Source organism: Trifolium pratense, linkage group LG5, assembly GCF_020283565.1.
Source record: "Trifolium pratense cultivar HEN17-A07 linkage group LG5, ARS_RC_1.1, whole genome shotgun sequence".
Lineage (NCBI taxonomy): Eukaryota > Viridiplantae > Streptophyta > Magnoliopsida > Fabales > Fabaceae > Trifolium > Trifolium pratense.
Genome location: NC_060063.1, coordinates 12,515,687 through 12,541,287, shown reverse-complemented (window position 1 = coordinate 12,541,287; position 25,601 = coordinate 12,515,687). Strand labels below are relative to the sequence as shown.

The 25,601-nt window shown below is 34.7% G+C and overlaps 3 protein-coding genes and 1 long non-coding RNA gene across 8 annotated transcripts; 2 read left to right on the top strand and 2 right to left on the bottom strand.

Annotated features, from left to right (window-relative positions):
* The first annotated feature begins 20 nt into the window (after positions 1-20).
* LOC123882878 lies at positions 21-15,471 on the top strand. Of its 4 annotated transcripts, none has more exons than XM_045931521.1 (22): positions 21-608; positions 1,307-1,432; positions 1,800-1,880; positions 2,095-2,343; positions 2,436-2,570; positions 2,937-3,164; positions 3,258-3,392; positions 7,347-7,595; positions 7,689-7,823; positions 8,234-8,374; positions 8,470-8,592; positions 8,699-8,833; positions 9,038-9,115; positions 9,892-10,020; positions 10,445-10,651; positions 10,889-10,981; positions 11,089-11,184; positions 11,371-11,742; positions 11,831-12,130; positions 12,950-13,327; positions 13,891-14,134; positions 14,287-15,471. In XM_045931521.1, exons 1-22 carry the CDS (start codon positions 536-538, stop codon positions 14,945-14,947), a joined length of 4,368 nt encoding a protein of 1,455 aa, XP_045787477.1. In that variant the 5' UTR covers positions 21-535; the 3' UTR covers positions 14,948-15,471. The 4 variants fall into 4 exon arrangements, with proteins under 4 accessions (XP_045787477.1, XP_045787480.1, XP_045787476.1 ...); XM_045931520.1 differs by having other exon boundaries at positions 37-608; positions 10,445-10,652; positions 10,881-10,981; XM_045931524.1 differs by lacking the exon at positions 1,800-1,880 and having other exon boundaries at positions 27-608.
* Positions 15,472-15,769: 298 nt separating this feature from the next.
* Positions 15,770-16,517, bottom strand: LOC123882876 (glycine-rich RNA-binding protein 3, mitochondrial-like). 2 transcript variants are annotated; one of them, XM_045931518.1, is made up of 2 exons: positions 16,331-16,517; positions 15,770-16,254 (listed from the first exon to the last, which is right to left on the bottom strand). In XM_045931518.1, exons 1-2 carry the CDS (start codon positions 16,422-16,424, stop codon positions 15,962-15,964), a joined length of 387 nt encoding a protein of 128 aa, XP_045787474.1. In that variant the 5' UTR covers positions 16,425-16,517; the 3' UTR covers positions 15,770-15,961. The 2 variants fall into 2 exon arrangements, with proteins under 2 accessions (XP_045787474.1, XP_045787475.1); XM_045931519.1 differs by having other exon boundaries at positions 16,343-16,511.
* A 3,213-nt stretch (positions 16,518-19,730) lies between these two features.
* Positions 19,731-20,827, bottom strand: LOC123882875 (rRNA 2'-O-methyltransferase fibrillarin-like). Its single transcript, XM_045931517.1, has 2 exons — positions 20,240-20,827; positions 19,731-20,159 (listed from the first exon to the last, which is right to left on the bottom strand). Exons 1-2 carry the CDS (start codon positions 20,331-20,333, stop codon positions 19,918-19,920), a joined length of 336 nt encoding a protein of 111 aa, XP_045787473.1. The 5' UTR covers positions 20,334-20,827; the 3' UTR covers positions 19,731-19,917.
* Positions 20,828-22,422: 1,595 nt separating this feature from the next.
* LOC123882874 lies at positions 22,423-24,366 on the top strand. The gene is made up of 2 exons (XR_006800017.1): positions 22,423-23,199; positions 23,412-24,366. It is a non-coding gene; the product is annotated as an uncharacterized LOC123882874 (long non-coding RNA).
* Positions 24,367-25,601: the final 1,235 nt, after the last annotated feature.

The window sequence follows — 25,601 nt, the reverse complement described above, 5'->3', positions numbered from 1 at the left end:
ACTATAATATATATATATATATACCTACACTGTTCTGTCCTTCAGGCTCTCTGTCCCACTCCAACTGCCTCTCTCTCTCTCTGAGAAAGAGAAGAGGTCTGTCTGTTAGTTCACTTTCTCCATTCTTGAGTTTCCTTCAAGTGTCAATGAATTCTATAACACACAAACTTCACAATTTTCATTATTCCACTACAAATTTTTTAACCTTAATCTTCAAAACTATAATTTTTAACTTTCTTTCTTTACCATGGAACTCACTAAGTTTTGTTTCTACCAAATTTTGAACTCATATTCTCAACATACACTTGTTTTTTCTCTTACCCATTTCATCAAACATTTTGCAGGCAATTTCTATGATCTTCTTTTTCATACTTTTTGTGTCACTATATGTGGAAGTTCTTCAATTTAAACTTTACTTGTACTTTTGCTTCAAGTTATCAACTTCTGAATCTGTAATTTATTCACTTAATTATTGTTAGTTTGTTATTGATTTTCATCACTTTTGAGGAGGTTGTGTTTTGAAATTGATTTGAAGATGGGGTTGGTTTTGCAAATTATTATGCTGCTTTTTGTTATTGGTTTTGTTGTTGCAGCTCAAGGATCTGAAGGTAGCTACTTAATCTTCAAAATCTCTATGATTAATTTGTCACAGTTTGTTAGAGATTATGATTATGATACAGAACTTATGCTGATGCTAGAAGAAATTGATCTTTTGAATTGTTGTTATCAATTATCATAATTACAAATAAATGATACCATAAAGATCCTAAACATTATTGTTTATTTTGCAATTTAATTATAACTGCTTTGTATGAAGAATTATCATATGATATGTATAAGCTTGTTTATAGCTTATTGTTAGATTAGCTTATAAGCTTGTTTGATAAAATAAAAATGTATTTGGTACTAAAAAGCTTTGCTTAGTGGCTTAGGCTTTCCTGATTAGGGTTATTTTTGCATGTGATTTGATTTCTTAACCGTCATTGAATTAAACATTAAAGGAAGCTAATTGTGTGCAATATTTGAATTTGTAGATGTAGAAAACATAAATTCTTTCAAATAAATTCCTTTCAATTGGAGGGCACAGATCCTTTAGTTTTATGTCAAATTTAAACTATTTAGAGACCTACAATATGCCAAGATGCAAAAGATATTGCTAATTTGAGCTCATATGTTAGTTAATCTGATTGAGAAGTCCCAGTTATATGATTTGATAATTTTGATCTTGCTGATATAAAAATTTCAATAACTTTTTCCTTTTCTTCTGTTGATTTTTGAATTTCTAACTGATAATGTCTTCTTTAAGGGTCTATTATATCCCCATCTCCGGCATTTCTTCCGGCTGTTCAGCCTAATGGAGAAGCACCTGGTGGTCTTATCCATAATGGACAGTCATGGAGAAGCAGTGCATCAAGCCCTTCAGATCCAGATGGTACATCTAATCTAACAGCCAATTTTTCCTGTTTTCTGTTTATATTTTCACTTCAACTAATAAAAATAAGAGAATATAGATAATTTATTATTTCACTCACTACAATTTTTGTAAACCCATCTACAAATTTTCAGAAATTTTGAAAATGAAAAATACTGTTTTCATTGTTTTCGGAAATACATTCTTCTAATGTTGTCTTCCATCTTCTGTCTATCACAATTGTGTACACGAGTCTTCTATCTTCATGTTAGCACTTTAAAATGAACACAGTTTTTTAAAAATGAAAACGGAATGTGTTTGGAGAATGTACTGAAATTGAATTATGAGCTTTTGAACTTCAATTATTCACTTTTGTTCCTTCTTCCAGAGTCTGTCATATCGCCATCTCCATCAACATTACCTATGGATCCTTCCCCTAGTAAAGCACCAAGCCTCTTACATCCAAATGGTAATTCAACTCCCGTAGTCGATTAGGCCACATTGGGACATGTAGAATTGAGAAATAATTTTCAAAGTTGTAAATAGAGTACAGATGGTAATATGCTTAAATAGACTACTCTATACCTACCGGTATGATTAATGGGCCGACAACAATTATTGCATAATAAACGTCATATACAAAAGGATCATCTGACAAAAAAATATTGGTTTTCATCATCCAGGATCTTTCGTGCAACCTCCAGTTGCATTACCACCTTCTACATCAGCTCCAACTCCTCAGAAGATTAAAGGAATTGAATCATCCATATCACCTAGTGCTAGTCCAAACACTAAATCCTTATCGCCACTGTATAAGACTGCTTCGGCACCATCAACTGCTGAAATGAATTTTCCACCAGCCATGCAACCAATTCCACCTCAAAGGAAAACACCCATTGTTAGGCCTCCTATATCAACACCAACTGCTTCAGGTACATGATTGAAAAGTGAAAAGTTTCTTTTATCAGGAAAGTTTCATATTGATATTGACCGAAGTTCTTCTCTTCTATTCCTTCTTGAACAGCTCCTGTTGCAATACCTCCTGGAAATTTGCCTAAAACTTCACCTATCAGCCAACCAATTGAACATGGGAGTGTGCCTCCTGAGGTTGATAAGAGGAATGAAAGTAAGAGTCACAATCTAGAGCCAGTTTCACCAGGTATGTGATTAAAGTGAGTAAAAATTCATTTTGGTTCTTAAATATGTGTGCGCGCTTTTACTATAGTCGCTTAAGTTACACAAAAAAAAAAAAAAAACTCCCATGCATACTAAAAATTTGAGTGAATTGAACAAAAAAATTGATTACTTTTTTTACGAGACAAAAAATTTGAGTGTTAAAATCACGTTTACATGCAAAACCAACAAGCTTCAATTTAGAATCAATTCTACAAGCAATATAAATTCTAGTCGAGAACTCCCATGCATACTAAAATCAATTTTAAGTCTTCGGAATCACTTTTGGCTATGAACATCTATTAAGCCACATTAGCATCATCTGATATAAAATTGGATTTTCATCATCCAGGGTTTTTGTTGCACCCTCCAGTTGCATTACCACCTCCTACATCAGCTCCAATTCCTCAGAAGATTAAAGGAATTGAATCACCAAGCTCCATATCGTTATCGCCACCATATAAGGATGTTCCGGAGCCATCAACTGTTGAAAGGAATTTTTCACCATCCGTGCAACCAATTCCACCTCAAAAGAAATTACCTATTGTTAGGCCTCCTATATCCACACCAACTGCTCCAGGTACATAACTGAAAGGTGACAAGCTTCTTTTATTGGGGGAACTTTCATATTGATATTGACCAAGATTCTTCTCTTCAATTGCTTTTTGAGCAGCTCCTGTAACAACACCTCCTGGAAATTTGCCTAAAACTTCTCCTATCAGCCAACCAATTGAACATGGAAGTTTGCCTCCTAACATTGATAGGAGGAATGAAAGTACGAGTCATAACCTAGAGCCAATTTCACCAGGTATGTGATTAAAATGAGTAAAGAGTCATGCTGGTCATTAAATGTGTGAGGCGTTGTTGCAATTGTCTATAAATGCATCAAAATTACAAAAATAAAAAATAAATGCATCTTTCGTTAGTCGATTAGGTCATCGAATGTTTGTTTCATTATTAGATTGTTTGGTTGTCCATATAATTGTTAACAAAAGACACACATAGAAATGCTTTTGTAATTTCGATACATTTAGGGACTATACTTACAATGTCTCACATTTAGGAATTAAAGTAACGGTTTACTCAATTATAATTCTTGCAGAATTGTTTTCCATTTCTGTTGGATATGCCTTGAAATCTCGGTAACAAGAAGTCAGAAAATCATGTTTTTAGGGAGATTCTGCCTGCTCACGCCCAGGCGTGGGAGCTGGCGCCCAGGCGTGCAGAATTGGGATCAAATCTTCCTTCTCACGCCCAGGCGTGGGAGCTCACGCCCAGGCGCAGCGCGTTTTGACAGCATGTGTTGTTTTGCTGTTTTTTTGGGAAAAATCTTTTCCTGGAGGGTACTCTGACTTGGATTTGTTTTATTTTTAAAACAGATTTGTTACTAGTTTTTTGGCATATATTTTTCTATAAATAGGGATCATTTTATTCATAGAAAAATAAGAGAGTGAAAGGAACAATAAGGATTTGCCACCATCAAAGGCTAGGGTTTTAGAGAGAGAACAAAAGAGTTTTATTTTGGTATAATTCTAGGGCAAAAGTTTATTGTTTGCTTTGTTCACCTTGGGTAGACTAGGTCAAATTGAGTTTCTTCATCACGGGAAGGAATTCGGGATTTGGGTAGAGTTAGGGTTTGCTAATTCTTGTAACCCAAATTTGGGAATTGCTTGTAAGTGACTTATTTGATTCTAGTGGAACGGAGGGCTGCTCTCTCCCCCAGACTAGGTTATTTTAACCGAACTGGGTAAACAAAGATTTGTGTCTCTTCTCTCTTTTATTTGTTTACTTGCTTTTGGATTATTATTATCATCATCTCTATCTACTCTTTGATATTGGTTGCTTGACTCAATTGCTCCACACATCAAGTTTCGTATTGGTGTGATTTTTATTAACGAATTCACAACAATTGGCGCCCACCGTGGGGCAAGGATCATTCGATAATCAAGTGCCATGGGTTCAAAGTTTGATATCGAGAAGTTCACCGGTAGTAACGACTACGGGTTGTGGAAGGTGAAGATGAGGGCTGTTTTAGTCCATAACAAGTGTGTTGAGGCCTTGAAGGGGGAAGCACGGATGCCGGCGAGTCTCTCCGCCGCGGAGAAGACTGAGTTGAATGATAAAGCAGTTAGTGCTATCATCTTGTGCCTCGGAGACAATGTGTTGAGAGAAGTTGCAAAGGAGACCAACGCTGCGTCTATGTGGGCTAAGCTTGATTCATTGTATATGACCAAGTCGGCGGCACATAAGCAGTTTCTGAAACAAAAGCTCTTCTTTTACCGAATGGTGGAGACGAAATCCATGACGGAACAACTGGCGGAATTTAATAAGATTATTGATGACTTAGCCAACCTTGAGGTGAACCTAGAAGATGAAGATAAAGCACTACATCTACTATGTACGTTACCTAAATCCTATGAAAGTTTCAAGGATACCATGCTCTACGGCAGGGAAAACCCTGTTACCTTGGAGGAAGTTCAATCGGCCTTGAGGTCGAAAGAGCTAACTAAGTCAAATAACTTGAAGGTGGAGAGCGGTGTGGATGCCTTAAACGTTTCAAGTGGGAGAGGTGGAGGTAGAGGTAGGAAGGCTAAGGGAAAGGGCGGTGACAAGTGGAATTGTTTCCATTGTCAGAAGAAAGGTCACTTCAAGAGGGATTGTCCGGAGTTGAAGGACAATAATTCTGCTCATGTTGTTGAAGGCTCATCGGAGTATGAGGGTTATGAGTATGGAGAGGCACTAGTGGTGTCTGGTGATGATGCTCGTGACGGTGGAGAGTTAGGGGATTTCAGGGTGGCTGTTTCAGAGGAGTTGGAGAGGTCTTGCTTGTTACAAGGTGGAGATCATGGTGAATATACTTTGGTGGAAACTCAGTTTGAGGTGGAGTCTTCCAATAGTGGTAGACAGTCAACATTAACCCTTGGCTATCTAATCGGAGATAGGGAGGAGGGTGGTAGTGTTGAACCAAAGGGGGATGACCATGGAGACCTTGTGGGTTATGTTTCAATTGTATCTGAAGAAGTGCAAGACCTTGAGAGAATCTTCAGGGAGGCAATTGAAAGCAACGGTGATCAAACTAGGGAACTTGTAGGACTGCTGGAGGTAGTTGGATGCAAGGGGAGTTTGATGTTGCAGCTTGTGGAACCGCCTAAAATTCCAGGGTGGGTTCGGAGCCAAGCAATACTTCGAGAGGACGGAAGGCATTCCGGGGGTCGAAGGATGGTGAAGCTTGTTGGACTATCTAAAATGCCGGTGATAGTGGGGAACAAGCGTTTCTTCAGGAGGACGGACTTAGCTACTCCGGGGGCTGAAGAGGGTGCGGTGAATCTTGTGGGTGCTACCAAACATCCTATGGTAGTGGGAGGCAAGATCTTCATGAGGGCGGAAGGCATTCCGAGGGATGAAGGTGAGGTACAGCTTGTGGGAAGCAAGTGGAGGATGGTGCCTAGGTCAAGGTTCAAGTGGGACTTGGACTTGGCCGGTGATCTTGAATAGAGGTTCAAGATGGAGAGAGCAGCATGGTGGTTGATGGGATCACCATCGATTTAAAGGCAAGGTGGAGAATTGTTGGATATGCCTTGAAATCTCGGTAACAAGAAGTCAGAAAATCATGTTTTTAGGGAGATTCTGCCTGCTCACGCCCAGGCGTGGGAGCTGGCGCCCAGGCGTGCAGAATTGGGATCAAATCTTCCTTCTCACGCCCAGGCGTGGGAGCTCACGCCCAGGCGCAGCGCGTTTTGACAGCATGTGTTGTTTTGCTGTTTTTTTGGGAAAAATCTTTTCCTGGAGGGTACTCTGACTTGGATTTGTTTTATTTTTAAAACAGATTTGTTACTAGTTTTTTGGCATATATTTTTCTATAAATAGGGATCACTTTATTCATAGAAAAATAAGAGAGTGAAAGGAACAATAAGGATTTGCCACCATCAAAGGCTAGGGTTTTAGAGAGAGAACAAAAGAGTTTTCTTTTGGTATAATTCTAGGGCAAAAGTTTATTGTTTGCTTTGTTCACCTTGGGTAGACTAGGTCAAATTGAGTTTCTTCATCACGGGAAGGAATTCGGGATTTGGGTAGAGTTAGGGTTTGCTAATTCTTGTAACCCAAATTTGGGAATTGCTTGTAAGTGACTTATTTGATTCTAGTGGAACGGAGGGCTGCTCTCTCCCCCAGACTAGGTTATTTTAACCGAACTGGGTAAACAAAGATTTGTGTCTCTTCTCTCTTTTATTTGTTTACTTGCTTTTGGATTATTATTATCATCATCTCTATCTACTCTTTGATATTGGTTGCTTGACTCAATTGCTCCACACATCAAGTTTCGTATTGGTGTGATTTTTATTAACGAATTCACAACAATTTCATCATTCAGGGACTTTGTGTTTGGTCATATAGTTGCAAAAATTGATTTTGATTTAATTAATTTAGTAAAAATTATCTTAGTTAAATGTGATCTTAAGACTTAAGGTAAAATGGTTTGTGTTTGGATACATTCGCGTGAAAGTCAATTGAACAAAACCTGAGTATTTTTTTGACTAGGCAACAAATGTGAGTGTTAAAATCACATTTAGAAGCAAAAGCAACAAATCTTAGCTTCAATTTAATCAATTCCACAGGCATTATCAATTCTAGTACAGAACTCCCAAGCATACTAAAATCAATTTTAAGTTTTCAGAATCACTTTTGGTTCTCCCAAAAGTGAATCTAAACATCTATTAGGCCACATTAGGATCATCTGACGTAAAAATTTGTTTTCATTATCCAGGGTCTTTCATGCACACTCCAGTTGCATTGCCACCTCCTACATCAGCTCCAATTCCTCCAAAGATTAAAGGAACTGAATCATCCATACCACCTAGTCCTAGTCCAAGCACCAAATCGTTACCGCCACCATTTAAGGCTGTTCCGGAGCCATCAACTGTTGAAAGGAATTTTCCACCATCCATGCAACCAATTCCACCTCAAAAGCAAATACCTATTGTTAGGCCTCCTATATCCACACCAACTTCTCCAGGTACATGATTGAAAAGTGAGAAGTTTCTTTTATTGGGGGAACTTTCATATTGATATTGACCAAGATTCTTCTCTTCAATTGCTTCTTGAGCAGCTACTGTAACAACACCTCCTGGAAATGTGCCTAAAACTTCTCCAATCAGCCAACCAATTGAACATGGAAGTTTGCCTCCTAAGGTTGGTAGGAGGAATGAAAGTAAGAATCACAACCTAGAGCCAGTTTCACCAGGTATGTGATTAAAATTAGTAAAGAGTCATGTGGGTCCTTAAATGTGTGAGACGTTGTTACAATAGTCTCTGAATGACTGAATGTATCAAAATTACAACAACATAGATAAATGTGTCTTTTGTTAGTCAGTTTGGTTCTCGGATATTTCTTTCATTATTAGTTAATTTTCTCCTCGAATGTGTCTTATACTAGTCAATTTGGTCCATATAATTACTAAAAGACACACTTAGGGATATTTTATTAATTTTGATACAATCAAGGAATATAGTGATAGCACCTGACACAGTTAGGGATTGAGATTACTGTTTACTCAGTAATAATTCTTCTAGAATTGTTTTCCATTTTATCCTCTCCACCTTCCAATTGTTATTGATCCAAAGATATGCTCTTCTATTGAAATATTGGAACAGCCCCAGTTGCAACACCTTCTACCAATGAGCCCAAAATTTCACCAATAAGCCATTCAACTAATAATGGAAGTTTGCCTCCTAATGCTCATGGAAATGGTACAAATACAAATAAACCTCACCCCCCGGAGACAATTTCACCAGGCATGTGCTAAAAGTTGACTCCTAAATTTTAATTTTCACTTCTCCAACTTCCAATTGTTATTGACAAAAAATTATGCTATTTATTTTAAACACAGCCCCTTCATTCAATTTGCCAAAATATTCGCCGGTGAGTCAGCCAACTGAACCTGGAAGTTTGCCTCCTACTGTACATAAAGGCAATTCCAGTATCAGGCACACACTGGAGCCTGTTTCACAAGGTAATTCTAATCGATGTTTATAACTCTTTTTTCTTCCTAATTCCTTAACTCCTAATTTCTATCTTGATATTGACCCTAAACATGCTTTTTATTTCATTTTGAACAGCCCCGGTTGCAGAACCTCCTACAAATTTTCCAAAAAAATCACCAGCCAGCCAACCAACTCGTCTTGGAAGTTTTCCACCTAATGTTCATAATACAACTGTACATAAGGGACACACTCCAGAGCCAGTAATGCCACGTATGTTGTATCTTGTCAAATCATCTCTATAATTCAACTATATGATTTAAAATTCCTACTTTTCATTAAAGCACATTTCAATTGGTTAATCTTATTACTCCTTTTAATTGAAAGCAGGGAGAAGGGTGCAATATCTCTAATTTTATTTTTGTCGTATTTTTTGTGTGTTTGTTTATTGTTATCTACTTTATTGTACTCTTGCAGCACCAACAAGTACATTTCCAGTAGATCCGCCGTTGGCTCACCCAGTAATACCAGCTGCATCTCCACATGAATTACCAGGTGCAAATTTTGAGAAATGATTTTGTTTTTGTATCAATTTTTATGAAATATTTAACAGTACTTTCTGTTACATCATTTAATTTCTTCATTTTCACATTTACAAATTCCCACATTTGTTGTTTGTCTATAATGCCAATGATAGAGGTTTAAAACACAATATTATGCATTATTGGATAATCTGTTACTGGTTGGAACTTTGAACTGTATTTCTCTCATTTCAATATCACATGCTTATAAATTTGGATTAGATATCTTAATTATTCAATTGAGATTAAAAATGACAATCATGAGTGATATTGATCTTCCTTAACATGCCTAATTGTTGTTCTATTCAAATTGGAATATATATAAAAGAATGATTATAATTTATGAGTCTGTTTAGCAGATAAAATGTTGTCTGATTAGTTATGCATGTAAATTATCAAATAGAACCAAAGAAACAAAAAATTTCAACAAGAAAAAAATAACTGAAGAAACAAAGCTGCTACAAAACATTCAAAAGAATATGTAACCACTAAAATGTCTACTTGTTAATTGATTTTAGTTACAACTATAGCATTCACACTTTTCAGATAGTAGTTTTACAATGTCAACTTTTTTTGTCAATTTTTTTTTCTTTCTGTTTTTACATTTTCATTATATTTTCTCTGTATAAAGATGTTCTTCAGTAACTACCATTCTAGAGTGTTCAAAGTATGCATCTGCTTGCTTTAATTTATTTTACATTGTTAATGCTATTGTGCAATCATTCCTTAATTCTTAATCATGTGGTGCAGCACCTGTCATCTCTCCCTCATTAACACCTTCAAGAAGATTCAATGGGAAAAACAGTGGAGAACCTGTTTCTGCACCTCTGTACAAAACACCAAAGTCACCACCAGCTATAGTTCATTCCCCTGCTCAAGGTACATATGGTAACATTAAATTGCTTTTGATGAGATGCATATTCTTAACTAGGATGAGGACCGATATGGTTTTGTATCTCTAACACGAAATTGACATCAGGCTTGAATTCTTTTGGAATTTCGGTGTTTACATTTTAAAATGATCATATGCACAACCATTATTTTTTTATCATGTTCAATAATTGAATATCGAAAACCCTAAGTTCTAGCTGATGAAAAATTGTGTCAATAAGGAATGTAAACATTAATACTATCACAAAAACAACATACTTAAGGAGTATATGTGTTGGGCATAAATTTGTTACTAGTTGATCTCGCGAGTTTAAATACTTAAACTAGCGGTTGTTTACCAAATTCCTACGTAAACAATATGTTTATACTCATGCATGCAGTTGATTTATTGATATTTTATTTTCTGCTGTAGCTCCTTCTGGACATAAAGCAAGGCCATTACACCATGCTCCTGAGCCATTGATTTCACCTCCTAAATCTCCTTTCAACAAAGAAGATCATTCTCCTGCATCTTCACCTTCCACAGCATTTTACAAGCATCACCATACAAGGAACACGATAACCAGCCCAGCTCCTGCATCATCATATTTTGTTTCTCCTCCGACTTCAAAACACCAAGGTTTTGTTCTTAGCTAATCCATCAAATTATGTCACAATTTAAGCTTCTTATTTTCATTGGAATTAATTGAATTTATATTACTTTTTATTTGATTATTTTAATATAGATCAACCAATTCCTCCTCGTTTCTTCCAACAATTAGACAAAGACATTAGGAACTTTTAAGATGTTTCTTCTATGAAATTGATAAGTAAAGGGATTAATTACTGACAAATTTCTTTGTTTTACATTCTGCAGATTCTCCATTTACCTTTCCTATTCAATCACCAGTGAGCCAGGTTTCACCTGCTCCTTCTCCATCATTCAACAATTTCCCTCACTCCACCAAAAGTAAGAAAGTTTGCAATTCCATATTTATTACATATACTTCAAAATAAACTTGTCTTTTTTCACCGTCTACTTATCTGTTTGCATCTATTCATTGTGTTTGTTGCAAGTTCCATTTCATCCTCCTAAAGAATCTCCTCTGCGGCCTTTTTTGAGGAGCCCTAAGAAGCCAATTCAAGCATTGCCACCCCCACCTCCCAATCAAGGTTAGCACACCTGAATATTGCTTTTAAGAAATTAACAAATTTTTACATAACAGTACAATATATATTAGAGGAGTGTAGATAAAAAAATTCTCACATTCGAGATCGAAAACTCAAATTAAATATATAAAATTGGATTTTTATGACTATATGATTCATTATACTGAAGTATTTACTTTCATTCTTTAGATTGTATATCATTTAGTTGCTCGGAGCCTTATACAAATTCACCACCCGGAGTGCCCTGCATGTGTGTCTGGCCAATGAGAGTTGGCCTTCGCCTCAGTGTTCCTCTGTATACCTTCTTCCCTTTAGTTTCAGAGCTTGCTTCTGAAATAGCCACCGGAGTTTTCATGAAACAAAGTCAAGTTCGTATTATGGGGGCCAATACAGCAACTGACCAGCCAGATAAAACTGATGCCCTCATTGATTTGATACCACTTGGGGAAATATTTGAAAACACTACAGCCTTTATAGCTTCTGAGAGGTTTTGGCATAAACAAGTTGTTATAAAAAATTCTTACTTTGGAGATTATGAAGTGTTATATGTAAGCTATCCAGGTATGTATATGTAAATTCTCAATTTTCTTTGTACTCTCTCTTTATGACTTTGATGGATAAAAAATTTATGGGTCCTCTAAATATGCAGGTTTACCTCCATCTCCTCCATTACCACCTTCAAGTGTTAACATGATCGATGGTGGTCCATATTCAAATAATGGAAATAATGGTAGGACAATAAAGCCTCTTGGGGTTGACATACAGAAGAAACAGCATAAAAGTGGACTTAGCAAGGGCATTATAGCTATTATTGCTCTTTCAGCATTTCTAGCAATTGTTTTATGCTCTGCTACTGTTTTAGCCTTATCAAAATTCAGAGATCGTGTGCCCGAGTCTCAACCAACATCAACCCCACGGACTTTTCCTCCGTCTCTTGTCAAAGCACCAGGTAATTCGGGAGAATGTATACTACCACTGTCCTTTAACTATAGGCCCCCTTTTGGGAATAAAATTTGACCCCAAATATAAGTCTCATTTCAAATTTCTAGATACATTTATTTTCAAATATACCCCTAATTAATACTACCAAGTGTCTTATAAGATGAAAAGTCAAAGTTGAACACATTCTTATACTAAAGGGTATTTTAGGAACATCCATAAACCAAACTGACATATTAAATACACTACATATTTTTCTTAATATTTTTTTGAAATTTTGAAGGGTGTTTATAAAAAGGCATGGAGGTGGTATAATATGGTAATTTAGTGGACTTTACCTTGCTAGAATATTACTGTTACTATATTAAAAATAAGACTATTTCAGACCTTCCTTACTCTATTATTAAATGTTGTCTTGTCATGGTTAATCAATAAAATGAACACTATATAGTCTACCAAAAAAATAATAACGGAATAAGAAAAACACTTCATTTGCAAATTACAAACTGTTACAGCATTTGCTGCAACATCGTGTATTTTACCAGAATCATCCCTAGAATCCAAATTCCTGTCTCACAAACCAAGTTTTATTAGAATTTTGATATGAAGACAATGGTAGGCAGAATTCTAGGCATAAAAGAGAAAATTTTAGTTGCAGCAATTTCAATAAATAGCATAATTTTAAAATTATGGTGTTTTATATTTTGAAACTAAATCATTGAAGTCCTTCAATTCAGAATGGTTTTTTACCGCCCAATTATATTGTCAATTTGATTGGTTTATCATTTATCAGCCTTTTTTATTAAGAAACCAGCATGTTATTTCACAGGTACAGCTGGGCCATCAGTTGCTTCAGCTTCAACATCATTTCGATCTAGCATTGCTGCGTATGCAGGATCTGCTAAGACTTTCAGTATGAATGAAATAGAGAAAGCAACTGATAATTTTCACCCTTCTAGAATACTTGGAGAAGGAGGGTTTGGGCTTGTTTATAGCGGTAACCTTGAAGATGGATCAAAAGTAGCATTCAAAGTTCTAAAAAGGGAGGATCATCATGGCGATCGTGAATTCTTATCTGAAGTTGAGATGCTTAGCCGCCTTCACCATAGAAATTTGGTAAAGTTGATTGGTATATGTACAGAACTCAGTTTCCGCTGTCTGGTTTATGAACTCATTCCAAATGGCAGTGTGGAATCCCATTTACATGGTACTTAAATTTTCTTGCTTCAGCCTCATGCACAACGTCTATTGTTTAGTTCTTCAAGATAATGGTTTTCTTATGGATTTGACTCATACACTCCCTCCGTCCCATAATATAAGCAAAAAAAATATTTTCACACTTATTAAGAAAAGTAAAATATGATAATTTCAAGGATAACTTTTTGTGTTTTTGTTGAAATAAGTTTCATGAGAAGATGTAAAAAGAGTTTTTATTGGTTATTGATTATGGGGAAAAGAAGAGAGAGTAAATTAAGTAAAAGTTTATCTTGAAAATGATAAAAGTTATGTTTTTTGCTTATAATTTGGGATATGAAAAAGTAATTTTTTTGCTTACAATATGGGACGGAGGGAGTATACTGTCGATTGAAGTGTTTTATACCACTGATCATTCATAATCGGCATATCATTAAAAACATTTTACTTTAATCATAATTGCTTCTAAAGTCACATATATGAGTGATTGTGGTTTGTTGACACTACAGTGTAAAACTTTTTACATCTACAGTGTATCAAAATTTAATTCTTTTCTTACATTTGGTCTACTGGTAGGAGTTGATAGGGAAAAAAGTCCACTTGATTGGAGTACTCGGATAAAGATAGCACTTGGTGCTGCTCGTGGTCTCGCATATCTGCATGAAGATTCAAGTCCACATGTCATACATAGGGACTTCAAATCTAGCAATATCTTACTGGAAAATGATTTTACACCAAAAGTTTCTGATTTTGGATTGGCTCGAACGGCAGCTGATGAGGATAATAGGCACATATCGACACGTGTCATGGGAACTTTCGGGTACACAGTTTTCTTACCCAAAATATCTGTGCCGCATGTAGTTTTTGGAAAATTATCTTAATTCCTTATTGATTATTACTATTATAATATTATTATTGTATTATCAATTGACTGACATGGTATTTTCTTTCATATTTGAAATATTAATTCAGTTATGTGGCTCCTGAGTACGCAATGACTGGACATCTTCTCGTGAAAAGTGATGTATACAGTTACGGTGTTGTTCTTCTAGAGCTTTTGACAGGAAGAAAACCCGTGGATTTTTCACAACCACCTGGTCAAGAGAATCTCGTTGCGTGGGCTCGTCCGCTCCTCACAAGTAGAGAAGGACTGGAAGCGTTAATCGATCCATCTCTAGGAGCCAATATCCCTTTTGATAGTGTGGCTAAAGTTGCAGCCATTGCTTCAATGTGTGTACAACCAGAGGTTTCGGACCGTCCTTTCATGGGTGAGGTTGTTCAGGCTTTGAAACTTGTTTGTAATGAATGTGATGAAGCAAAAGAAGCAGGTTCAACAAATTCTAGCCAGGAAGAGTTATCTTCTGATTTCATTACCGCTTCTGAACAACTACCAGATAGTTTCCGAGGCCATTTCGCAGCCGCTAATTACGATTATGGAGTTGATATCGAAAATGGATTGGCAGCATCAGAGTTATTCAGCTCATCAGCAAGATTTGGAAGACAAGTATCCGGATCATTTAGAAGGCATTCATATTCAGGTCCTCTAAGAACAGGAAGAAGCAAGCGGTTATGGCAGATAATTCGAAACCTTTCTGGTGGTAGTGTCAGTGAACACGGAGTTATGCTCAAGTAACAAACAAGTATCGATTCATCCATCAAAGTTTCTCTGTGCATATTGCTCTCCCTCAAATTGTTAATCTGCAGTTCACAAATCACAACTGTACCTTGAAGTTTGACATGAGAATAGAAGCAAGATGTAAATATGGTGTGACATGTTTTTTCTTTTTTTGCTAACATGCAAAATCATATCTTATTAGTACTGACTCTATGAAGAGAAGAAGCAATGTGGATCTAGCTTTGATATTAGAATATGACTGGAAAAAAACTAGCCTTCACTAGGACCTGCATTTGTCATATACTAGTCAGAGAGAATTGTGTAATGTTCAAACCATACACATACTTGTATTTAGATGAGGAGGGAATGGAATATGGTAAATTAGTTCTATAGAATTTGATGTATCTTGAAAACATTTCTGACTTTTCATGCTGCACATTTTGTAAATAATCTTATGCTGATAATTATGTGTAACTGTATAAGAGCTAAGTAACCTAGTGGCATGGAAACTTGAATGAGACAGAAATGCAATTTAGAGAAAATGACGATTTTGATTGCAATATTCTTTCTCTTGGTGAAAATTTCTTCTGCTAATTCCTCCAGGTAGTTCTCTCCCTTATTTTGGTTATATCCATAGCTTTTTGTTTTCGTGTATTTTATTTAGCTATCGATGATGTTGGCTTTTCTTATAGAAACTCGTGTACTCGATGTTTCAATATCTCTTTATTTGCGATTTAAAAAAATAGGTCCAACATTCGCATTAACATCGTTTATATGATTGAGTTACATACCAACATGATCAATGATTTAAATTAAAGCAGCATGATTAACAAAACGATATAACATAAAACCATAGTACTTCTTATCTATTTAACTTTGATAATATAAGCGGTACAATATAGAGATATCAACGAAAGACATTGATTTAGCGAAATATGTTCATCGTAGTATAGATTAGACATCGAGTAAGATAGAGACCATGCTTTTACTTCACATACTGCATGGGATACAATACACACATGCATCTTGTTTTCATGGAGATCCCTCTCCTATGTCACCTTCAAAACCATTTATATTATCTTCTCCTCTTTCTCCTTCTCCTCCTCCATTGTATTCATTTCCTTTGTCTTTTGTACCGCTACTTTGTTCGACACTTCCGTGTGCACCTCCTTGGCCATCATTTTTTTCCGAGCCTGATCCACTTGAGCCATGTCCACCTTTTTTGTTTCCTTTACTGCCATTTCCAAACCAGCTTCCCCACCATCCTCCCCAAACTGTCCACTCATCTACTCCAATTTTTGTTTTCGATTTTTCTATTGTACCAACTGCAAATCAACAAACATATTTTTATTAAATATAATAAAAAAAAAGAAAGAAATTATGTGTTCAATTTGTATATACATTGTTTTTCACCTTTGGATGGCTCAATTGCCACAACAGAGAAAAGAATTAATGCACATAGAAAGAACATGAAGATAAAAAGCTTGATTTTCATCCTTGTCAACTAATAATATATTGCAGGTAAATATGAATACAATAAGGAACTATTTATAGTTATTACTAGATAAGCTATATAAAAGATGATTAAAAAGAGATTGATTATATATATATATATATATCATCTGGCTGATTGTGATTATAATAGGTCATTAAAAGATAAAACCTATTGAGCCATTAAAAGGTTAAATTGGGACATGTTTATCAAACAAGGTAAGAAGGTTTTTTACATAATAGAACAAGTAATTATGATGTTTGGTTATTTATTTACTCTTAAATATAGTTCTAGGTATTTGTCGAAACATAATAGTAATTATCAAGAGTCGTTGTTGTCAAATTTCCGAGGTAATCTTAGCTACATGTGAAAAGGTTTTATGGAAATCAATTCCTTCTACTTGATTATAGCTTTTAGCCACCAATCTTGCTTTATACCTCTCCTATAGGTTTGATATTTGGAGGTGCATCCGCAAATATCCAAGTTTTATTCTACTGCAAGGCTTGAAGCTCATAATTCATTACTCGAACCCAACAATCTTAAGTACTAGCTTGTTTATAGCTAAAAAGCTATTGAGGGACAATGCAATCCGACTATGTTTCTTACCTCGAAGCGCTTGTTACATTGATCCTAAGCATGATAATTTGAGTGATTAAGAACCGGTTTCACAAGAATAAAAGAAGGTCCATATCGGATCCATGAAAAATGTTACCGGGAATCTGAGAAGCATCATCAACTGGAAGAATGACAGCGTTACCAACACCACGGCCATGATAAACAGTAAAAACAATGTGCATTAGATATCAGAAGAGCTCTCATACCATCTTGAGATTCTTTAACATGACGAGAAAGGGGGAGAAAAGTTGCACAAGACTGGATTAAACTCTTTTCAGTGTTAAATCATTAAGATGCAAGTTAGTTGCAAGGAGTTATTTAAAGAGAGTTACACTTCTAACTACCTTGACAACTGACATAACTGCCTCGAACAAGGTAAGCTAACCTAGTGTGTATACACATTAACTAATGTACAATATAGTTGGATCATATACAACGAAAGTGCACCAATTTCTTGTTACATAAGAACCTTTTGGTGCAAGCTACAAGTTTAACAAAAGATTTAAAAGAGTTTGATTAGATAATATATATTATACAATAATAAAGGTACTATACATCATTTGATTGATTGTGAGGATTAAAGAGTTAAACTAAGACATGCTTTTCAAATAAGGTATGAAGGTTTTTTACGCGATGATAACTAGTAACAAGTGATTAAGATGTTTGATAATTTTTTTTAATCTTAAATAAATATAGTTCTAGCTATTCATAGAACCATAATAGTCATATCAAGAAAAAACAAATTATTCATCATATAGCTAGCTATATATTATCAATAAAGAACATGTTTATTTTTTGAAAAAAAATAAAAATAAAAGAACTATGAATATTGTGTAATCTTTTTTTTTTGGTTACAATAGAGAAAACAAAACAAAAAGACAAAACAGAAGCGAAAGCTACTCCCGGATGAAGCCTATCCCCTGCGCATCAGCGAACAAGAGCATAGAGAGGCCACTTGGGGGCGTAGAGATTTCCACTAAAGATGAGTCAGATAACGCACCCATCTTTGCTAATGCATCCGCACACGCATTACCTTCCCGTAGCGTATGGTTAATCGCAACCTCCCAATCTCTAGCGAGGAGTTGACGAATACTGAAGACTTCATTAGCGACCCTGTGGTGAGCAGACACACCGTCCCGAATAAGGTTAACTGACTGAAGCGAGTCTGAGTAACATGTAACCCGACTGAACCCACTTTCCCAACATATGTGTAACCCATGTAACACAGCCATGAGTTCTACGAATAAGATACTTCGGACATTAGCAGCTCCGTAGAAACCCGAAATAAAAACACCATTATGATCCCGAATCAGACCACCGTAACCAGCTGAACTTGTAGCGCCGAAAAGGCTGAATATTGTGTAATCTATACCAATATATAAAGGCAAAACATTGTTTTTTTTGTAAAAATCCCCAAATATACCATTTAACAGCTTTTTTTATAAAAAAATAAAAATAAAAAATCACACTTTTTTTTAATAATTTCCAAGACCAAGAAATTGGATCCTCGGCTGCTAGGATCACAGCATCCATACATGCTGAGAGGATCCATATTGAAAAACCAATTACTCTTCTTTAACTTCCAAAACCACACACTAGCAGTTTCAATTCATTTGTTCCATTCTTTTAGTTTACACATCTTCTCCATACATATATATATATATATATATATATATATATATATATATATATATATATATATATATAATCTGGAATATAATATTTTACACAACTTAGCATAATAGAAAATAGGCTTAAATGCAGTTTTGCCCCCCCTATATTGATTAAATCGGAATTTTACCCCCACTGTTTTAAAACGCAGACTTTTACCCCCCCTGTCTTGTAATTTTTTGGATTCCCCCCCCCCTTAAAATTCTGCTTTCGAGTCACAACTTCAAAACTTCGCACACAACTCAATTTGGATCAATAACTCACCAAACGGATATCGAAATGACCGTAATCGAGTTATCTTTCCACAGAATCAAACCCCACTAAATTTGGAGTTACAAAAAGAGATTAATTACCGTTTTAGTGAAGGTATGTCCCCCAAAATTCTGCACAAAATCTGCTTTCGAGTCACAACTTCAAATTTAGTGGAGTTTAATTCTGTGGAAAACTAACTTGATTGCGGTCATTTCGGTATCAGTTTGGTGAATTATGGATCCAAATGGAATTCTGTGCGAAGTTTTGAAGTTGTGACTCGAAAGCAGATTTTGTGCAAAATTTTGGGGGACATAACTTCACTAAAACGGTAATTAATCTCTCTTTGTAACTGCAAATTTAGTGAGGTTTGATTCTGTGGAAAGATAACTCGATTACGGTCATTTTGGTATACGTTTGGTGAATTATTGATCCAAATTGAGTTGCGTGCGATGCTTTGAAGTTGTGACTCGAAAGCAGAATTTTAGGGGGGGCAAAATTCAAAGAATTATAAAACAGGGGGGATAAAAGTCCACGTTTTAAAACAGGTGGGGTAAAATTTCGATTTAATCAAAACAGAGGGGTAAAACTGCATTTAAGCCTAGAAAATAATATAACATGAAACTATGGTATTGCTTATTTATTTAAGGAGAATGTTAACATGTGCACCAAAGGCACATGTTAAGGAAACAAAAATAGAAAGTATTAAATGTTGAAGCATTAAATTTTAACTTTTTAGGTATTAAATTTTTGTATCATTAAATATTAAATTTCTATCATGTGCCCTATATGCACATGTTAACGACACCCTTTATTTAATTGTAATAATATAAGTGTTACAATTCAATGATATAAGTGAAAGACATATATTAATTGAGAAAAATATGTTCATCGTATTATAGACTAAATATGAAATGAGACAGAGTAAGTGACTAAATACACACATACATGCGCCTAATTTTCATGGATTTCCCCTGTGTCCTCCATTTTTGCTGCCTGAGCCACCTCTTAAACCTTTATAGTGTCCCCAAGTTCTCCAACCTCCACCAGAATATCTACTTCTTTTGTCTCTTTCACTTCCATTTTGTTTACCTTCTTTGTCTCCTCCTCCACCATTTCCCCCTCTACCCCAACCTATCCAGTTTCCCCAGTCTCTCCAACCATCTATCCCAATTTTGGTTTTAGATTCTTCTATTACACCAACTGCAAATCAATAAAAAAAAAAATTTATTGAATATAATACAAGAAAAAATTAATTACGCATACAATTTATATATACATACATTGATTCTCATCTTTGGATGACTCAATTGACACAACAGAGAAAAGAATTAGTTCCCAAAGAAATAAAGTGAAGATAAGTGATTTGGTTTTCATCTTTATAAACTAAGATAAGATTACAATGTAGATACAAATCAACAACTATTTATAGTGATCATCATACAAAATACTCCCTCCATCTCAAAAAAGTATCACAGTTAACCGATTCACGCATGTCACTCAATGCATAATTTTAACGAGTAATATATTTAGTTATTTTTATAAAAAATTATTAAAAAAATTGAACAGGTAAAAATTATAAAAAATTGATATTTTAAAAATATTCATCGAGATAAATAAAAAAAAATATAATCACGCATGTCACTCAATGCATAACTTTAACGAGTAGTATATTTATTTATTTATTAAACCCACTTGGGGTTGGTATAGTGGTGGTGGCTTGGGTCCTTGGAGTATGATTCTCTCAAGGTCTAAGGTTCGATTCCTCCTGGTGCTAATTTTGGTGGGCTAAGTTCATACAGAGCAAAAAAAAACTTTGGCTTTAAATGGGTCTCCCGCAAGTGGGCGGTGGGATTGGTCCCCTTGGAACATAGGGCCGGATACCAAGTTTTCAAAAAAAAAATTATTTATTATTAAAAATTATAAAAAGTTTTTTTTAACAAGTAAAAATTATAAAACATTGATATTTTAAAAATACTAATCGAGATAAATCAAAAAAACATCTAATATGCTACCATATATTTGTCTTTATATATTAGTAAAAAAAAATATGGTCAAAGTAGGCTATGTGAATAATACACATATAGTTAAATTGTGACACTTATTTTGAGACGGAGGGAGAATATAAAAGAAGATTTTAAAGAGTTTGATGAGATAATATATATTAGGGACTAAATAATTTTTTGTTCCTAAAAATACACATATAGAATTTTGATTTTGATCCCTAAAAATAAAAATGTGATATTTTCATTTTTCCAAAATGTGTTTTTAGTCCCCCATGAACATGATTTTAACATGTTCTTGACATTTTTGGAACATAATATGCACATATAGAGGTTCAACATAATATACGGACATAACATGAACACATCTTAGTTATTGACATTAAAATGAGCATCAATTGATTAGTATGGACCAATAATGAAAAAATTTGGAGAACAAAACATCCCTTTTATTTTTAGGGACTAAAATCCAAATTTAATTTCAATATTTTAAGGGACGAATAACTTATTTAATCTTATAAATTATACAATAAAAAAGATAATATAGAATATCCTTCGGAGGATAGGTCATCAACATTAATTGAACCTTTGAAGAGTTAAATTGGGACATGCTCTTGTAACGAGGTAAGAAGGTTTTTCACACAATGACAACTAACAAGTGATTAATATGTTTGATACATTTTTAATCTTAAACTAATAAAAACTCATGCATTCGCACAAATTGAGTAACATTGCGGTAATTATTTATTTCGAACTAAAATTTAAAAAATCAATTTAAATGATACCAAGAACAAAAATTAAAAATATCATTCGAAATGTCACACAAATTTCCTGTCATTGATTTTTATTTATTTTTTGACAAGACATGTCATTGATTGTTAAAATAACTTCAAAAGGTACTATAAATATTATACAAAGATAAAAAAAAAAATATATATATATATATATATAAAAAAATTTAGAAATTGGTAAACAACTTGGACAAAAGTACACATAACAATTTTGTCAAAATTCATCATAAACATAAAATACTTGTACTAATTTTATGTTCTTATATTCGTAGAAACATATTTCTATGTCTTGTTAATCTGTAATTGATATAGAAAGTTAATATGTTAAAAGTTTAATAACTCGTGAATATTTTCAAAATACCAAAAATATTAATATAGTATTTTTATGAAATAATTTTTTTTTTTGAAAACTTGGTATCCGGTCTTAGGATCGACTAATCCAAGGGGACCAATCCCACCGCCCACTTGCGGGGGCCCCATTTAAAGCCAGAGTTTTTTTTTGCTCTGTATGGACTTAGCCCACCGAAATTGGCATCAGTGGGAATCGAACCTGAGACCTTGAGAGGAGCATACTCCAAGGGCCCAAGCCAACACCACTCGACCAACCCCAAGTGGGTTTATTTTTATGAAATAATGATTTATTTTATATGCAAAAATTCGTTGAATATTTATAATGTGCTCGTTGAGTACTAATTTTACGTGCATCTGGAGGAAAAAATTATGTCTCGACTGGATAAAGTAGATATGATAAACAATTTAAAAACTTGTGAGTATTTTCAAAATACCTACATTAATGTAGTATTTCTATGAAATATTAGTTTATTTTATATGCAAAAATCTGTTTAATATTTGGTGGCATCTAAGGTGAGGGAACAATTAATTATCCCTCACCGGTGTAAATAAAATAGTAACACGTATTCCTTCTCCACCCGATCCTTATATAGTCGAATTTGTGCTCTCGCACATTAACTTAAACTATGGTTCTTAAGTCTTATGTGGCTTTGGATTAACTGAATCTTCGATGTTAAGCATCCCGACTCAAGATTAACTTAAACTGGAGTTCTTAAGTCTTATGTTGCCTTTTGTTTTTTAAGAGAGCAATGTTAAACCAAAAATATCTTTTAAAGATCAAAATACTAATTAATATTTTTTTGTTTTTTGGTAAGTATTTCTCTCTCACTAATTTCACTTCCCTCCTCTTACTCTGGTATATAACTTCCCACGTGTCCTCATTTTCCAGTTAAAATTTATCCCAAATCAACTTCAGTTCCTCATTCATCTTAACCCTAAATTGAGAATGGCTTAAATACTTTACCTCCTCACTGCAACAACCACCTACATATGACGACTTCTCTTCTTCGTCACACCACGTACGCGTGTGTTCTCGTCTTCTCCGCACCACAACGACGCTGAGTTCAATAAGTGGTGAAGATAAAATCGCTCAGTTAAGTTCGCCTCCTTCTTTCTCTTTCTCTTTTCTATATTTATTTGACTCAAATTTAATTTCTTAGACTTACATTTTGTTGGTCATAAAAGGTCACTTTGCATAAATAAACTGTATATTTCATCTTAACAATCCCCAAATTGTTATTGTTAATTATAAGTTTGAAAAAAAAATATTTTGCATCTAATTAAACGTTTATGATTTTTAATTTTTATAGATTAGAATCTGGTTGAAGGAGTAACTGGAAATGGCGTCGTCTTGCAAGAGTGGCAATGTTTCAAGAGAGAGTTGGATCTGATACTCAAACATGGATTGCCATTGTTACTCTGTTTCAAATATCAAGGTTTCTATGAGTAAGCAAAACCCAAATCGATCGTTTTATTCATGTAAGCAAAATAAATGCAAATGGATGGGTTGGTGTGAACCAATGGCAGATGATGTTGATGAAAAAAAAGAGTAGAAACTATTGATCCTTATGGAGATGCAAGAATGAGTATTTTGGAAGACGAAGTTAACAAGCTACAAAATTTAGTTGAGGGATTGGCTGAAGCAATACAAGGGAGGTTGCTACTGTGAAATATGAATTTCACAATAGTATCATTGATATGAAGAATAATGTGGATGACAATTTGTTTGTCTTGAAAAATGACTTTGATAAGGAACTTTTAACATTGAAGACAGAATTGAAAGAAATGAAGCAAACATGTGGAAATCTGAAGTTTGGAATGTTCGGATTTATGTTTGTCATGGTTTTGGTTTTGATCAGCAAACACATATGAAGAACACAATGAACATGAACCCAAATGGTGGTGGAGGTTGAAGGAAGATGTTAATTATTTGTTTAATATAGTAATTAATATATGATTAGTTTTTTTTATTTTTTAAAAGTCAATATTAGCTTATGTTGAGTTGAATGATGTCTGTGTGTTTGAAATTAAATTCAACGATGGCAGTGTAAGGTAGCCTAGCCACTTAGCTACTATTGAGACTTGGTGTGACTGCACGCTACAGTGATTGTTGCACGCTACAGTAGTGGCTGCACTCTACAGTGACAACTGTAATTTGTGTCCTTTGTATTAAGAAATGTCTCTTTCATGTAGTATTTTAGTTGTCCTTGTGTATTGCTTTTAGCACGTTTGTGCAGTAGTAATGTGAAATGAAATTTAACTTTACTTGTTCTTCTAAAATTCAACGATAATAAATTCATTTTAGCTTAAGAATTATTAAATAGTAAATAAATAGAATGAAGATAGTAAATAAATGTTGGTTGGTAACACACATGTTTATAAAGAATAAGTTAATTAAATGTTGTTCATTTGCCAAATGTCATAGTCGGTCATCTTTCTATATGCCGGTAGCATTTCAGTATATTTTTCTTCCAACAAAGAATGATTGTGTGCGTTGTGGAGCAATTTCATGTACCACCGTCCACTGTTTGCTTCAATATGTGAAATCTGGCACGCAGTGAACACAATGCTGCACAACCTGCTATAGCATATGTTGCAGCAAGATAGGTGCAGAATAAAGTAAATAAATAAATAGCAGACTAATAAATAACACAGGTAGTGTCTAGGCGAGAAGTCAAGTACCGGGTGTTGGTCGAGGGCTTTGAACTAGAGCTATTATAGTGAATTCATTTCTGGATTGGTAATCCTCCAGATTAGGTGACGTTGCACCGAACTGTGTTAACAAACGATCTGTCTTATTTATCTTCCTGCACTTAATTTATTTTTAACTTGTCTATTGTGTTCTATATTGGTACGAGATGTTGTAGCATCTTTCACAGCATCTTTCCACCAGTCTGCCAGAATTTCAATTGGTATCAGAGCAGGCATCCTGTTCTATATCTGGGTGAGCTCCATGGAAGATACTTTCTGGCACTATAGACAAGGAAGAAGGATATCGGGAAGAAGATGGTGTTGCTTATATATGTATGTTTCAAGGGGAGTAAGAAATTTAGTTCTGATGTTTTGTGCTCTTCTGGTATGCATATTCAGGGGGAGTAATTGTTTTCTGATATGCTATTAAGGAGGAGTAGCAGAATATAGCTAGCATGTTGATAATCTTGCAACTTATGCTATGATTAGTAGTCTGCTAGTGTATGTGTTTGGTGTTTGTCGATGTGTTCTGCCATGAATCTAGACATCGTGATCTGATCTGTGTGAGAATTTATTTTTCTCAGGATGTGGTAGTTTATCTCTCCCTGTGTGGTTCTTCTATGAGAGTTTATCACTCTCTGTTTATGTGCTCTGTGATTTCTGGCATAATATGGTGACAGATGCTCTAGCATCTGATGTATGCAGTAGTTGTAGTAGTAATGTTTCTCTGCTATATGTTGATCTGCTATGCATGTGTTAAGGGGGAGTAAGTTTTATGCATGCACTGTGGGGAGTAGAATTTATTTTTC

Bases quoted from the DNA above. Each gene is read 5' to 3' on its own strand.
- LOC123882875 (XM_045931517.1), bottom strand. From the start codon at position 20,333: ATGAAAACCAAATCACTTATCTTCACTTTATTTCTTTGGGAACTAATT. The intron at 20,160-20,239 runs GTATGTATATAT...ATTGATTTGCAG, and splicing joins ATCCAAAGATGAGAATCAAT to TTGGTGTAATAGAAGAATCT.
- LOC123882878 (XM_045931520.1), top strand. From the start codon at position 536: ATGGGGTTGGTTTTGCAAATTATTATGCTGCTTTTTGTTATTGGTTTT. The intron at 10,021-10,444 runs GTACATATGGTA...TTTCTGCTGTAG, and splicing joins AGTTCATTCCCCTGCTCAAG to CTCCTTCTGGACATAAAGCA. The intron at 10,982-11,088 runs GTAAGAAAGTTT...GTTTGTTGCAAG, and splicing joins TTTCCCTCACTCCACCAAAA to TTCCATTTCATCCTCCTAAA.
- LOC123882876 (XM_045931518.1), bottom strand. From the start codon at position 16,424: ATGAAAATCAAGCTTTTTATCTTCATGTTCTTTCTATGTGCATTAATT. The intron at 16,255-16,330 runs GTATATACAAAT...GTTGATTTGCAG, and splicing joins ATCCAAAGGTGAAAAACAAT to TTGGTACAATAGAAAAATCG.